General features: G+C 43.3%; 2 protein-coding genes across 2 annotated transcripts; both read left to right on the forward strand.

The window, feature by feature from the left end:
• Window positions 1-1,183: 1,183 nt before the first annotated feature.
• LOC118414634 lies at window positions 1,184-3,306 on the forward strand (the record flags this gene model as incomplete). Its single annotated transcript, XM_035818816.1, is given in 3 exon segments — window positions 1,184-2,007; window positions 2,175-2,366; window positions 2,704-3,306. Coding segments are annotated over 3 exon segments (1,071 nt in total). The 3' UTR covers window positions 2,779-3,306.
• Window positions 3,307-11,417: 8,111 nt separating this feature from the next.
• Window positions 11,418-14,945, forward strand: LOC118414641 (cell division control protein 42 homolog). Its single transcript, XM_035818831.1, has 3 exons — window positions 11,418-11,963; window positions 12,617-12,675; window positions 13,606-14,945. The coding sequence occupies exons 1-3, from the start codon at window positions 11,771-11,773 to the stop codon at window positions 14,125-14,127; spliced, it is 774 nt and encodes a 257-aa protein (XP_035674724.1). The 5' UTR covers window positions 11,418-11,770; the 3' UTR covers window positions 14,128-14,945.
• The last annotated feature ends 420 nt before the right edge of the window (window positions 14,946-15,365 follow it).

The following is a 15,365-nucleotide window of genomic DNA, read 5'->3' on the forward strand; positions in this document are numbered from 1 at the left end:
CATTTATACTATGCATCGGGCATGTTTTGAGCCGATACTCTTCTAACCGACCACCTGACCAAATCGGCCGCTTTTGCTCGGTCCCCCGGCTGGTTGTCTTTGGGCAGGTTTGAACTAGAACAAAAAACTATTCGAATTGAAATCTATAGACGACGTGAGTTAAATATCTATCATGGACTGATTGCCTTTTGCAATCTTTACTTTCGTCGGAAAACGAACGCAATCAATGACAGTTGGTGTGTTTGTTAATTTGTCATGGTGTGTGTCCGCATGTATTTGCGGCATAGTGGCAGTTTATCAAAAGAACTAATTTGGCTTTGGCCCAATGTTATAGACAGGCAGGATGTCTCATTGTTATACGCACAGCTATGTGAGTATAGCTGTGTGAATGTATGTGAGCTATGTGGTAGAAAGATGGGAAGTGGAAAACATGCAAGGTTCAGACTTACAGGAAGTAGAGTTCACAAGTTAATAGAACTAGTAGATCAAAAGTTGACAATCACCATGCATAGATTATGTGAATGTAATTATAATATTAATGATAAAATGTAAAAATGGAACACTGCCAAAGGATAGTGCCATAACTTAAGCCAGGTTTTGCTAACTATAGACTAACTACTTAGTAGTTGTTTGCATAATTTTGCAAAAAAAAAAAAACAACTCACGAGGTAGAAGGTGTAAGAATTTTTGTTCTGTACTGTTCTTCACTTTCGCATGATTGCGCTACTGGTTCTATAGTTTCTTATATTATTCAACAGGCCGACAAATGTGCACCAGATCACATAAACATTTAGTGATGCCTTGTTTCCATTGTGATAGGTGGTCGAACCCGGTTCGCCGATCCATCCGGTCGATCCCAAAGTAGCTGCAGCTTGTATAGACCTGTTTCTTGAATACTCCGTCCTGCGCCCGGAGGAGCAGACTGAGTCTGTAGAAGACATAGAGCAGAAGAACCTTACCGGTCTGGTCGAAATTACCCACCCCGATTTTGCACCTTTCGATCCGGAACCCTCCGTCAACACTCCTGGAGTAGAAGACAAAATGAAGGCGAAGGAACACATGAAGAGGATTAGTCAGTATCTGGAGAGTTACACTCCGAAACCAGTCGATAAACGACTCGTCTGGAGCCAAGAGAACCCACAGAATTCCGCCTTTTATGATCGTCCAAGTGGGAACAGAGAATAAGAAGTCGTAGTTGTCCCCATGAATGTCAACGACAGCCCAAAGAGGCACATTGTAGCACTGAGTGACTGCCATCTTGTCGGGGCAAAATTTTCGCAAGCAACAATCGACCGGCTATTAAAAACCATGGAGGGCTTTGCGAAAGATGAAAACCTCCACACACTTGTACTTCTCGGCGACATACTAGAGATGTGGGCCTATCCACACGACCGAGACGCCATGACAGACCAAGAATTGGTGGAGAGCTGGCAAAATGATATATCGTCTCAGAAATTCATCCAAAGTCTTCTGCTTTTGATAAAAAATGACGTTCGCGTCTACTATGTCATGGGCAACCACGACCACAACGTCATGCCCTGGATGGCAGACCAGCTCGGCTTCACCCGTGGAGACAGGTTTCAGCTGGTCAGGGGGATCCTTGTCCTGGAGGTCAAAGTGAACGACCGACTGTACCGGGTTCGTTTCGAGCACGGTCACAATGAAGACATCTTCAACTCCTACGGAGGCTTGGCAGAAGAGGATTTGATTGGAGGAGAGCCCCTTGGATACATCTGTACGCGTGCGAGCAGCAAACGCGATGGAGACCCATTACAGATACTGGATAAAAAGTCTGCTGCTCTAGCGGCACTTTCCGCCCTTCTCGGACCACAGACGCTCAAACTTCTGTCTTCAAGGGACAGAAGTGAAAAGTTGATTCGGATTATCTTGGAGCACAGTCTCGGGAGGAAAATGACCGACGATGACGTTGTTTTCCATAAAAACAACCAGTACCTCAACCTAAGGAAGTACTCGCGAATGCAACTGTTCAAGAGATTTATTGACAGGGTAAGAACCGTTTTTTTAAATCATTTCTAAATGCATCTAGGATTTTGGCCTACTATTGATAAAAAATGTTTGAAAAATGCAAAATGTCCACCAGGTAAGACTACCTCCTTCCTTTTCTCTATGAAGTCTGTAAGCCTAAACTATTTCTTACCACTATCTTTCTACAGCACGGATTGGAAAAGGCCTTTAGTATGTACAAGGTTGGTTTCCATGATCGCACTGATTTCTTCCGTACCTGTTGTGAAGACGTCGTGGTCCTCGGCCACACACACAAGTGGACAACAGGGCGGTTCGAAGGGAAGGGAGGCCGTGAGGTCCTGTACGCCAATACTGGCGCGTGGTGCACTCGTGTCAAAGAGGTACGACGTCTCCTTTACCAGGGGGCGCCTGTTAAATCTAACAATTTTACAGAATACTGAACACGTTTCCATTAGTATCGGCCTTGGTACCTGGTCACATACATTGCACGAACAGCATAACTTCCGGGTGTTACAAAACAGAACATGATAATCAAAACCGTGAAAAGCCAAAAAACTCAAGGAATCGAAGCTAATATATAATCATAAGTTAATAACAGGTTGCTCATACCAGAAGCTAGGATACTTGGATACTTTATTCACGTATTAATTTAGGGGAAGAGAATCTCGAAGAAATGATGGTATTTTTTTTCACCTGTTGTGTCTGATTTGTTTTTAGCCTACGTACGCCCGAATCGTCCCGCCGACCAGCCGGGAGGACGGGTTGGTTGAAGTCGTCGTCGTGACAGCTTGAACTGTTGAAGGGAGAGATTTGCCACAGCAAGTGTCAGTGATCCTTCACAAAGAAGGACTCCAAATACCACAGTACTTACATATCACACATGGTGCCTCATCATACATATGGAGTTACAGAATGCTGGTTGTGTGATAACGTTATATTGTACAGGAGGGTAACAAGTTATATGTAAGAAATTCGACCGAGAAGGACAGGCTATATACTATCATCGGGAGCACATCTGGAAAACTTTTTAGAAATTCCTTTTGGTAAGACACATACTGTTGATGTGACACCATGATGAAGAATACCAATTACTAAGGGGAAAAAATCGGTTTAATATAATATACAGTTTCCACATATTCTGTCCTTACCTCTTGAGACATTCAATTGTTACCTAGATATTGAGGACCTTTTTTTCAAACAGACTTGTAAACATTGATTTATTTGGTACATCTACTTAGAAAAATAGTAGTCAGCACGGAATAATGTGACTTGTCGCATGTTATACATACATAAATATGCTCTGTAAAGGACAAGTTGATTGTTTTGTACCGTGGCCGATATCAACAATGTGCAACACACTTACTTTTCTGCTCAAGACACTTACTCTTCTGCTCAACACACTTACTTTTCTGCTCAACACACTTACTTTTCTGCTCAACACACTTACCTTTCTGCTCAACACACTTACTTTTCTGCTCAACACACTTACTTTTCTGCTCAACACACTTACTTTTTTCTGCGTGAGACACTTACTTTTTTTTGCGCGAGCCACTTACTCTTCTGCGCGAGCCACTTACTCTTCTGCGCTGCACTTACTCTTCTGCGCTGCACTTACTTACTTTTCCTGTGGTGCGCACCCCTCCCTTTATCAATGGATGGTCCCTGAATCAGGCCAAAGGTCACAAAGACCGCATAAAATGTAGTATTGACCGCATGTCAATCCTAAATTATCCTCCTTCGGATGACCCTATGAAATGACCCTTACCCTAGCGCGTTTTTGTGGATTCAATTTAATTCTTTTTGGTCTTTAGTATAGCATTTTGACAATGCAGATCGATAACGACAAGTCTCGATTTGATCATCACAACATCGCGTTTTGTTGCCATCACAACGTATTGTCAACTTTGAAAACAAATTCTGCGCGCGTTTCTGGCGACTTTTATTTACCAGGGTTTACCTAAACCAGGCAGAGGCTCTTAACTCCTCTGTAGATAGGAGTAAGAAGGCAGGTAGGCCTTGGTAGCTCTTCTGTCCAGAATTCGGCGTCTGTTTAGTAATAAATTGCCAAGTTGCCGCACGTAATGTTTTGGTGGGAGCACTGAATTTTACTACCCGGATCCGGACTAACTTTGGACGGAGTGGACTTGTTACTTTAATAGTACACCCCTACCCCTTTGGAGACCCTACTAGGTGGGCGGAGCAGTACCAAATCCACATAGTCAGGCCACTCCCAGGATCTAATTGTTAATCAGAAGCGGGTATTTCTTGTGACCAAATCCACATAGTAGGGTCTCCAAAGGGGTAGGGGTGTACTAAGTAACAAATAAATTGACTAAGTCAGAGACGCCCACCCACCATTCAACTGAATGTTTTCAAAGTTGACAATACGTTGTGATGGCAACAAAACGCGATGTTGTGATGATCAAATCGAGACTTGTCGTTATCGATCTGCATTGTCAAAATGCTATACTAAAGACCAAAAAGAATTAAATTGAATCCACAAAAACGCGCTAGGGTAAGGGTCATTTCATAGGGTCATCCGAAGGAGGATAATTTAGGATTGACATGCGGTCAATACTACATTTTATGCGGTCTTTGTGACCTTTGGCCTGATTCAGGGACCATCCATTGATAAAGGGAGGGGTGCGCACCACAGGAAAAGTAAGTAAGTGCAGCGCAGAAGAGTAAGTGCAGCGCAGAAGAGTAAGTGGCTCGCGCAGAAGAGTAAGTGGCTCGCGCAGAAAAAAGTAAGTGTCTCCCGCAGAAAAAAGTAAGTGTGTTGAGCAGAAAAGTAAGTGTGTTGAGCAGAAAAGTAAGTGTCTTGAGCAGAAAAGTAAGTGTCTTGAGCAGAAAAGTAAGTGTCTTGAGCAGAAGAGTAAGTGTCTTGAGCAGAAAAGTAAGTGTGTTGGACATTGTTGATATCGGCCACGGTAGTTTTGACACCTTGAAGTCCTCTGGCTGAGAGGCTGAGGTACTGTTCTTTTTCACTAGGGGGCGCTAGGCCGCCCAGTGGCGAATAGAGGCGCTTTCACCATGGAACCAAACAGGAGGGCACCACAAACGCTATAATTACTTCTCGAAGGATTGACTTCTGTTCTTTTCGGCTTACAATAACTATACGTTTGTTGGACAATCACATGGTAAATTTCAAACATCACATCCACATTTGTGGGTAAGGCGTCCATACCAACTGATAGAGACCGTCTCCACACTTATCAATACGGTCCGCATCATACATATATGGGTTACAAAGTGCTAGTTATTGCGTGATCTATTGTACAGGAAAGAATATGCAAGAAATTCGACCGGGAAGGACAGGCAACACTTATCGGGAGCACATCTGTAAAACTTTGAAAAATTCGGAAAAACAATAACATTATCTGATGACGTTACACCTTGATGATGAATACCAGTTTACTACAATACAATATGATATGATATGGTGTAATATAATATAGTACAATCTAATACAATATTCTGTCCTTGCCCTCTGGAGATATTTACTTGCTACCTAGATATTGATGACCTTTTTACACCATACTTATAGACATTTATTTGGAACTACTTAAGATAATTTTTGGGGGGAATACTAGTATTACAGTCAGTCGGTAATAATGATATGACTTGTCGCATGTTACACATACGGACAAGTCTCACAGATGTGATGTGATTATTCGAAAATATTGTTTTCACTGCGAGGCTGACGTACTGTTCTTTTTCACTATGCGGCGCTTCGATATCTTCCTCTGCCCGCTAAACTCCAACCCCAGCTTATGATACTGTCTTATGCCACCGCAAGATTTGCTTGGAGTTGGAGATTAGGAAACAAACACATTAGCCACACCGCAAACGCTACAATTACTTTGAAAAGGAAGATTTGTGTCCTACGGACATTGTTCTTTTGAGCTTACATTTGCAATAGACATACGCTTGTTGGACGATCAAGATGGCAAGTTTGAAACATCACATTTGTAGTTGGTAAGGCGTCTTTTGAGTACCCTAACACTGACGCAAACAAACAAAAAGATGTGAAAATAATTAAAAAGGAAGATTTGTGTCCTACGGACATTATTCTTTTGAGCTTACATTTGCAATAGACATACGCTTGTTGGACGATCAAGATGGCAAGTTTTAAACATCACATTTGTAGTTGGTAAGGCGTCCTTTGAGTACCCTAACACTGACGCAAACAAACAAAAAGATGTGAAAATAATTACAACCGCGGAACATTATACAACAAGAAATGAACCATTTATTCTTGTTTTTCATCCTTGGTTATAGCAAGGAGCTTATATAGGGGTATACTGAACCTCCATGGTTATCATAGTAGAAAGAGAGCTAGGCATGGTTTTAGATATACTTACATGTAGTAACAAACTAAGCACACATGTTCTTCCGGGAGGCACGCTGTCCTGTTACAGGAGGTGCCTGACTGGTGCAATTTCTTTTCTTTTTCGAAACTGACGACATTAAAAACGTGGTCCCGATCCCCTAAAACGCCATTCCCCAATTACGATGAGCAAAATTTTGCTGGCTATTAGCAAAAAAGGCAGCAACATATTTCAGATCCCAAAGCGCGAGGTGTCGTGCGGAAGGTCCGGGGACCCTCTAAATTCTATTTCCTGAATTTCGCTGGGCACATTTAACTGGAAGACTGAGCTATTAAAGTTCAATGACATTTCTAAAAGTAAAAAAAAATATATATATACATGTAATACATCATGTATATATTTTTCAGAGCAATACCCCCGACATAATTTCAACAACAACATTTCGAACACCGAAGGCAACGAAAGTATGTATGGCAAGGGCCTAGGGAGGTACCCTAGGAAAATCTTGACCCATGACATCGTTTGATGAATTTGATATATTTGACCTGAAATTGACCTGTTCTCTCATCAGAGCGGCATGACGACATTGATTTTTTGCCGGGTATTGATTCGTACCCCCTGAACAGTCAGTGGGCTACCTGCCGTGGTCATGGTAACTTATCAAAACTTCCAAATGAAGTCTGACAGACCATGAGATGGACAAACTGTGAGCCTCGCGGTACATCCGCCCGTCTTCTGTGGGGTTCTTCCACGGATAGCAGGGTGTCCATGCAAGACAGGAGCCGGACAGACAGAACCTTACTAGTACTTGTTCCTAATATCCAAGCGGATCTACCGGTGGTAATGCAGTATTCAAAGGGCCAACCAGTATCCAACAAGCCCTGTTGGATATTACTAGTAGTTGGCCCTTTGGGGTTCTTTGGACACTGCCCTGCCACCGATAGACTGACTTTTGTGATTGTCCGTCAATCTCTTTAGGTCATACTAGGTAACGTAAGCATCCAGACGACTGCCTAAAAGAAAGGCAAAGGAGCTTTTATCTGATAAAAGCTCCTTGTTACTACGTGCCATTTCAATTTGCCACCTGCGTCACAAACCTCCAAAGCTACCCTTGTCATAGCTATTTCAATCCTGTTGGAACTCTTTTTCTCTTCAAGTATCTTTTCTTTTCGCTAAAGACCGTATGGGTACAATCACCAAAAGTTGTCCAAATCACATATTTGCAATTTGTCTGTGGTAGTCATGGAGACCAATCTGATGTAAATGAAAAGTGGCGGTACCGATCATAAAGCATGCATTCACCACGGGAGGGTTTGTGCTTTGGTCTGTTGTTGAGAGGTCCGGGTCAGTCCACGCGTGGTGCCGTCTGGGAATCTGCCAAATAGATTCCCAACGCTTCTTCTGTCACAAATCAGTAATCCTGATTTGTTACGGGTAATGTACGGTCAATAGCTCGTGTACTGGACATCCTTTATGTGCACATTCCACCACTATTGAATAATGGCCATTCTCGTCGGAGGTTTAAGAAAAAAAAAATTCTTTTTAAACCTCCTTGGTATAACTATAACGTATAAGACAGGAACTCTTGGAAGGATGCACAGCGTGAACAACGTGAACCGAACAGAGACTACAGGGTCCAGTATTTGCTTTATAGATTACATATATTATATATTATTCAATTTGTTCATTCATTTACTGACATTAAAGAAATCCCCACAACATCGTACTGTCTAAAACTTAGTGTTCTGTAGCACTGAAAAACTCCTTGTGGCTTGACTCTGTTCCGTGTACATGTACTATGATGTACTTGTACTTGTTGTGATAAGTGAAGGGAGGATGGGTGAACTCAACTCAGAAAAGGTCAGTATGTACATGCCGCGGGAGTGACGGTCAGTCCGTTTATTTCAGATACCTAGAGTACATCCTCCGGATGGAACGTTATCAACATTACAACTAGCCTGGTTACCAAACCCCAGCCCGATCTCAAGTATCTATCGTATCCCAACACGAAAGATATATTTTGAGGTTGGGGTATGGTATCCAGGCTAGGAAACCAGGATAGGGCGGATAAAAAATCGTTACTCAGTACAGTACAAATGTCATCGACCTTACTTGATACCAACAATAACGTCATCCTCACACTTCACATAAACAAGTATCAAGGAGCTTGCAAGTACTTGCAAGCATTGTATATAAAGAAGGATTCTATATGATTCCTCCAACTTGACGAAGTCATTGCGTTATAACTTATATAAGAAATGTTAGAAAATGTTTAGGGCGATATTTCCGGTCATGCTGAAGATCTGCTTTCAGATTTTATCCTGTGAATGAGCAGTGTATGATTTCCAAAGACACATACTGTCTACCTTTCAGTAATAGATAAACGTCTTCATGTAACCATGGAGGTAACGCAATGCCCCAGTCGTGACCCCATGATGCGCTCATCAGATGTTCAGAGAAAAACGGGTGGTGGAATTTGGGCCGTGAAGACAATGCTGGGAAAAGTCACGACTACAGCTTCCGCGCATTTGGACTACTGTCCTTCTCCGCGGGAATCTCTCATCGCCTTCATGCTAATGGCGCCGACAACAATAGGGCGCGCTGCGGTGTGAAGTATGTCATCTCCACACAAAGGTGATACTCATACATACCGATTACCGCACCTCGCCGTCCGCCTCCACTGGGACAACATTTCGTGGAGAATTCGTGGGAAAATCTTGTCGGGTGATAACGGGGGGAGGAGATACCAGGTGACAGGACTTCCCACTTTTGCGGAAGTAGTCTTTGACATGTAGGTCAGAATAAAGGAGATAATTTTAGGCTTTATTGTTTCACACGAGGAGGAGGGCATGTTGCCTTCCGTTGACCCCTCCCGGAATGGAAGTAATTGAAAAAAATAAACATAGTTTATTCAATAACGACAACGGTCGTGCTCTCCCACAACAAAAGCCGTTTGCAGATGATAGTGAGCAGAATAGGTACTGACAAAAAGTGTTGAACTTGGTATTTCTATGCATTATTTGCCTTTGTATATAATACAAATGCCACAAAATGACCCATCTCGGAAATACCGAGGGAAAGATGTCATTACAGGTGTTGCCGGAGCAGACGCACAGTAGACAAACAGAAAACACAACCAACATCAGAATAAGAAAGACCTCCTCCGGTCAGAAGAAGACCACCAGGTAGACCAGACAATTTGTCGCTGCGCGCTCCTTCCTTTGATCTGGGACAGTGTGTCGAGCTTACGCCTGGTCTGACATGATCTAAGTAGCGCGGCACGGACCGACATCCGCGTCCCTTTTGCGGGTCTCCTTGCCTAATGTAAGCCAAAACGGCGTTGCACAAGACAATGCTGCGGGGTATTCACAGATATCCTGACCGTGCTGCCTTCCGGATACAAATATTTACATTCTGCGACGGTATTTTCCCCTGAACCGGGGTTACTGAATGGGTTGAAAAGTAAGCCAGGTGCCGCAAGGGGGACCACTTGGCGCGCGATGTGGGGACGGTGTAGCGTTCTCTAAGAACATTGTGTTCTCATTCCGATCGCGTGCCTCACAAGGCCACGGCCATTGTAAAATGGAACTAAACCCGACCAGCGGTTGTGTACATGTTTTCTGCTGCTTTGTTTTCAGGTTACGAGATTCGTTGTTTCCGTTTCCTCTCAACCATTTCAAAAGACGCCTGGCCATGAATGAGGAGGAGTGGCGAATGTCGTCATTGACACGCTTACCGTTACTCTTGGCGTTGACCCGTTTGTTTGAATGTCAACATCAAACATTACATCATGAAACGTCCAAAGGTGACCGTTTAAGGAACCGTTAGTTCGCAGCTACTACTACAGTTTAGCCGATGGACTGCCCGTGTAACTTAGGGGAACCTAAAATTAGACTTTAGTCAACCACCTGTTTGGATTTAGGGCGGGCCACTTGCAGAGAGGGAAGTAAGCAGTCCGCGCATGGCCTGAGCACACGATAGTGTTACACTTTGCAAACTACCTGTCCTCAGAGTTGTGGTTAACTTTGTGGGCGGGGTGGTGGGAGGCGCAACAACAGAAACGTCTGCTTGCGGTACCTCCGTGACCTAAATCTTCCACAGGCTCGTTTTCAGTTTTGTGTTACCCTGTTGAAATTATGACGGCGATTCAGGACACTTACATGTGCTACTGTGAACATACTTCAATCACTGTCCTCTCCCAAGCACACGCATTCATGAATGATCTTTCTAACAAAAATAGTTTTCCTGGTCAGGTGTGGGTTCTCATCATCATCATTCATGGAAACTACCCTTGTATAATGCCCTTGGTCTCATTTAGCAACGCCTTTGTCCTACAGTACAGTGCGAACGTTTTAGACTCGTTAACGTTATATAATAATGAACTTGAAGGCAAAATCTTCTCACAACAGCAGGTAGGTCCTGACCAAAGTGTAACTCAGACCGCACAAAATATTACTGGAGGGGGAAAGCTGTGGTTTAAAACTTCTCAATCGTCTGCTAGGTTCAAAACTATGACCAACACTGCCTGGCTCGTGTGCAATACACGCCATGATTTCTGACAGGTGCGTTTTGTTGAGCTTGTCAGGACTTGCTTTTGTTCGAACGTCGTGACTGTCACCAAACATGGGTGTGATGCAATATAATGTTATTTCAATATAGTGTGACGATCTTTGATCACAGGTTATTGTGCCCGTACAACAAATCATAGACTATGATCTGATTGTATTTATGGGCCTGACGTAACCCAAAACGAATAGCAGTTTAAAATACAGATGTTATATTGATCATGGACATGGCGTTTGTTGATTTTCAAAATTATGGAAATATAACGTTACGTAACGTTAACTCAGTCGTTGGAAAATATTGGTTCTACCAGATAGCTTCTGTTTGTTTACGTTAACAACAATGTCTTGCTTTCATTCGCCTCTTAAAGCTACGCAAAACACCAAAACGTCACAATTATCATACATATTAGTCAGACCGCGTTGAGTCAGCCTCTAATAAGTGATCCGAATCCGTGCTACCCATTGGTCGGGGAGGATCAAAGGCGCCGCCATGTCCAATGGGTGTACTGGTGATGTCATTTTGTCAGCGGTAACCAATCAACAGGCGCATACAGCCGTACATGTAGCCAGCAGTTGTGGCAACTCGTACCACTTCCAGTTCCCGATTCACGGAAGGTGTACGTGTCAAACTGTCTAACTCGCACACTTTGTAAGTGATATTGATTTGAACAGAGGGTCGTAGTCTTTGCGACTGTGACAATCTTCAGTATTCTTCTGACACGATTGGCGCAGAACGGCAGCAGTGTTTTGCTGATTCGTGAGGGCCTGGATCACAGCAGACTTGCAGGGAAAGGTCCCACCCACCCCGGCGGGCCCAGTGTGTTCGGCGCTTGCTGACAAGCCAGAAAGTGCCTACTCATTTGAACGCACGGTCTCCAACGAAGGGACATGCCCCCTCAACTCGTGGAACACACCACAAGTCCATTGTTACCGGAGGACGGTAGAATGTCGCCCACTGAAAGAGTGGTGAAATGCGTACTTGTCGGAGACGGGGCGGTGGGGAAAACAAGCATGGTCGTCAGCTACACCACGAACGGCTACCCTACCGAATACGTGCCCACGGCATTCGACAATTACTCAGGTAAGCTTCATATAACCAAGGAGGTTTAAAAAAGTGATTTTTAACCTCCTTGATATAACCTAATACAATGGTTAAATTTCCGAGTCTAAATTTCCAATATTTAACTCACAGTTGGTTCAAATGTTCGACGTGCTGTACTATCCTCATGCATGACAGATTGAGGAATTCTTGCATAATTTGTCACACCGTTTCCCCGTCTTACATCTGTGACAGGTTTTCTAACGATCTGAATCAGGGCTGCTGCATTTTTTGCACAAAACAGCTGTTTGATTGTCTTGAGATAAGAACCTACAAAATTAAAACAACGAGAGATTCCCTATATTTGGCTCGATGTGGGAGGGAATATTTTCACCTTCGTGGTAATTACAGGGTGGGCCGCTGGAGGAAACTTTCCCACAAGAATGTCACTCCACCAACATGTAACGTCTTCGGAATCCTTGAACATAACTGTAACATGAATCAAACACAAAATAACGGATTCCCTAATGAAACGCCCCAATTCTCACAATTTCATGATGTCACTGTTTTGGCGACTCTCAGGTTTTGACTTTGTCCAGACGTATGCAGTGTAAAACATACACGTCTGGTAGCAACTTGACACCTCGATGTAACGTCAACATTCACACGCGCTTGTTTTTCTGTGTTTGGTGCAGTGGTGGTAACAGTGGACGAGAAGCCGGTGAGACTACAGCTCTGTGACACAGCGGGACAGGTGAGTTTAGAGTTCTTGTGTGTGTTGTTGTGAACCCCTCGCGCCCACCCACACGACCTACATCAGTCCGAGTCCGTCTTCCGTGACTCCCTCCCTTTGTGTACCCTGGGCCGTGTGTGTGCCGATCCGGCCTCATAAGTATTTACTTGGTCGGACTGAAACGCAAGCCGCGCGTTCTTCTCTTGGGTGGAAACCTTAGCAGGGAGGGAGGCCGGACTTAGGGTGGCCTGTATCGGAGCTACTGGCTTGTTCGCCCACCGTGTTTCATGCATGAATAACCAGCAACTGTCAGGGGTCAGAGACGCATGATTGCCTTAGCACAAAATGCCCAGAGATCGTTTCCGCTCGCTTGAAAGAAGAAGGTTCCGCTGAAGAAGGAAAAAATATTCAATTGCTGAGACGAAACAAACTATTTCTTTGTAAAAGAAAAGGACCTTGTACAAAATATAACACACCAGAACGAGGTGTTAATTGTTGAATGCATTTAGAAACACATCTTGTTATCAGTTAACAGTTTATTTACATTCAATGAGTGAACTGTTTATATATCCCAGTATCGGTATTGGAAGATTTTCCCATGTCTTACAGTTTTTGCTTTTCACACCATTGTTCTTGCACTGCGGGTATATTAATTTGGCTGACACTGGATTACTCTTGTTTGATTGTGTTCCTTTTTGTGGCCTTTGCTATTACCATACCAAACAAAGGGAATTGTTCGGCCAGCTTTCCTCAGGACCGTGAGAACTCGAGGCATGCCTCAACAGTTGATTTGGCACACAATGCCTTAGCTAGTTTACAAGTCATCAGAACACTGGCTCCCAGGCTTTCTTGTGTGGGAAGCAAGTTTATTGTTTCTATTTAAAGTAGGATTATCCCCAGACCTTTGATGTTACCACTCCACTCATCCTTTTATCTTTGTCTTTCTTCCAGGATGAGTTTGATAATCTACGGCCACTCTGCTACCCACAGACAGATGTGTTCTTCGTGTGCTTCAGTGTAGTCTGTCCGACCTCCTTCAACAACTTGGTGGAGAAATGGGTACCAGAAGTTCGGAGACATTGCCCCAAGACTCCTATCATTCTAATAGGGACACAGTCGGACTTGAGAGAAAGTGTGAATGTATTGATTGACTTGGCAAGATATGGTGAGAAGCCAGTGAGCGAATCAGAAGCTCGGTTGCGGGCACACGAAGTAGGTGCCATTGCATACATGGAGTGCTCCTCACTGACTCAGAAAAACTTGAAGGAGGCATTTGACTCTGCAATCATCAGTGGAATTGAATACCAGGACAGCAGGAAGGGGAAGAAATGCAGGGACAAGCCGTACAAGCCTAAGCCTGTCAAGGCTGTGAAGCAGCCCAACAAAGCCAAGCCGAAACCCAACAGGAGTTCATTAGCAACAGAAAAGGCAAAAGAGGGCTGGAAAAAGTTTTGCTGCTTCCTTGCGTCATAGTGACATTGTAATGAAATCAGGAACTTTCCCAAGGACTTGACTGGGAAAAGTAAATATGCTGCAACAAAGGAAGTTCCTCACAGGTAATCAGAAGTCTTGTTGACGGTTTCTTATACATGGAATAATGCTATGAACCCCAACAGTTGTCATGGTTGCCAAGTGGTTTTTTGAATATCTAAAGGTGGAAAAAGTTGTAAATAATATTGTGTTATTTATCTTGTAATATAATGGAATTCAACACAAGGGGCAATTTGTAGGTTGCTTTATTGAAACTAATGTATTCAGAGAGTTAGCTGTGTTACAATTGTTGCATCAAGCCTAAATCTGCTCAGTGGTCTTCTTACACACCATGCCAGTTGCATGTACATGATGCATTCTTTTACTGACAGTTTTTTTCGCAAAACAGTGTTGTGCACAGGCCACACAAGCTGTTGTCTATTGATCTTTGTTGTTAAATGCATTTGTTAATTGGTCTACTGTACATTTGGCCCCAGACATTAGCATTAGCAGCCAAGGGGGCATCATTGCCTAACAATGTTGTTGCCAGAGAGCTGAATACTGTTTCATCAAGAAGTTCACTTAGCTAGCTAGTCTCTGGCATTACTATGCAGTCAGTAGTTTCATTGTCCAATATTTTCATTTCAGTGCTGAGTGAAAGTGTAAATATACATGTTACATACAGGGTTTACTTCTGGCAGTCATTTTGAAATAAGAAAGTCTCATACAGAAGCATGTGATGCTGAAAGCTAAAGCACATTCCTGTGTCTAAAATGTTGCATCGGAATACGAAATAAACAAGAATGATGTCTAAGACAGAATGGTGATGACTGAATCTTGATAACGAATTGTCGAATCAAGTTGACAGCTACCCTTTACACCTACAGCTATCCTATCATCAGCAACGAAAAATTCTGAATGGTGACAATACTAGGTTCACCACTGGTCTACACTTCACACAATTAAAACATGCTTACCTGCATACCTTGCAGATAGCAATCTGAATTAAAACTCAGTATATCTTGAACTGTCACCTGGCTTGGGAATGTACATGTTTGTTTCTAAGTTTGACTTTGAAAGAAACATTGCCTGTTGACCCAGAACCAAAGAAGTCCCATGATGAGAATCTTTTGGAAAGGAATGTTGGACCTTATTGGGCATCTAGCCTTTCAAACATGGTTGAAAAAGAGTGAATGGCAGCCACCCAACTCTGTTAGCTCACTCTCACAATAGGCTGAATG

This window comes from Branchiostoma floridae, chromosome 1 (genome assembly GCF_000003815.2).
Source record: "Branchiostoma floridae strain S238N-H82 chromosome 1, Bfl_VNyyK, whole genome shotgun sequence".
NCBI lineage: Eukaryota > Metazoa > Chordata > Leptocardii > Amphioxiformes > Branchiostomatidae > Branchiostoma > Branchiostoma floridae.

Bases quoted from the DNA above. Each gene is read 5' to 3' on its own strand.
- LOC118414641 (XM_035818831.1), top strand. From the start codon at position 11,771: ATGCCCCCTCAACTCGTGGAACACACCACAAGTCCATTGTTACCGGAG. The intron at 11,964-12,616 runs GTAAGCTTCATA...TGTTTGGTGCAG, and splicing joins GGCATTCGACAATTACTCAG to TGGTGGTAACAGTGGACGAG. The intron at 12,676-13,605 runs GTGAGTTTAGAG...TCTTTCTTCCAG, and splicing joins TCTGTGACACAGCGGGACAG to GATGAGTTTGATAATCTACG.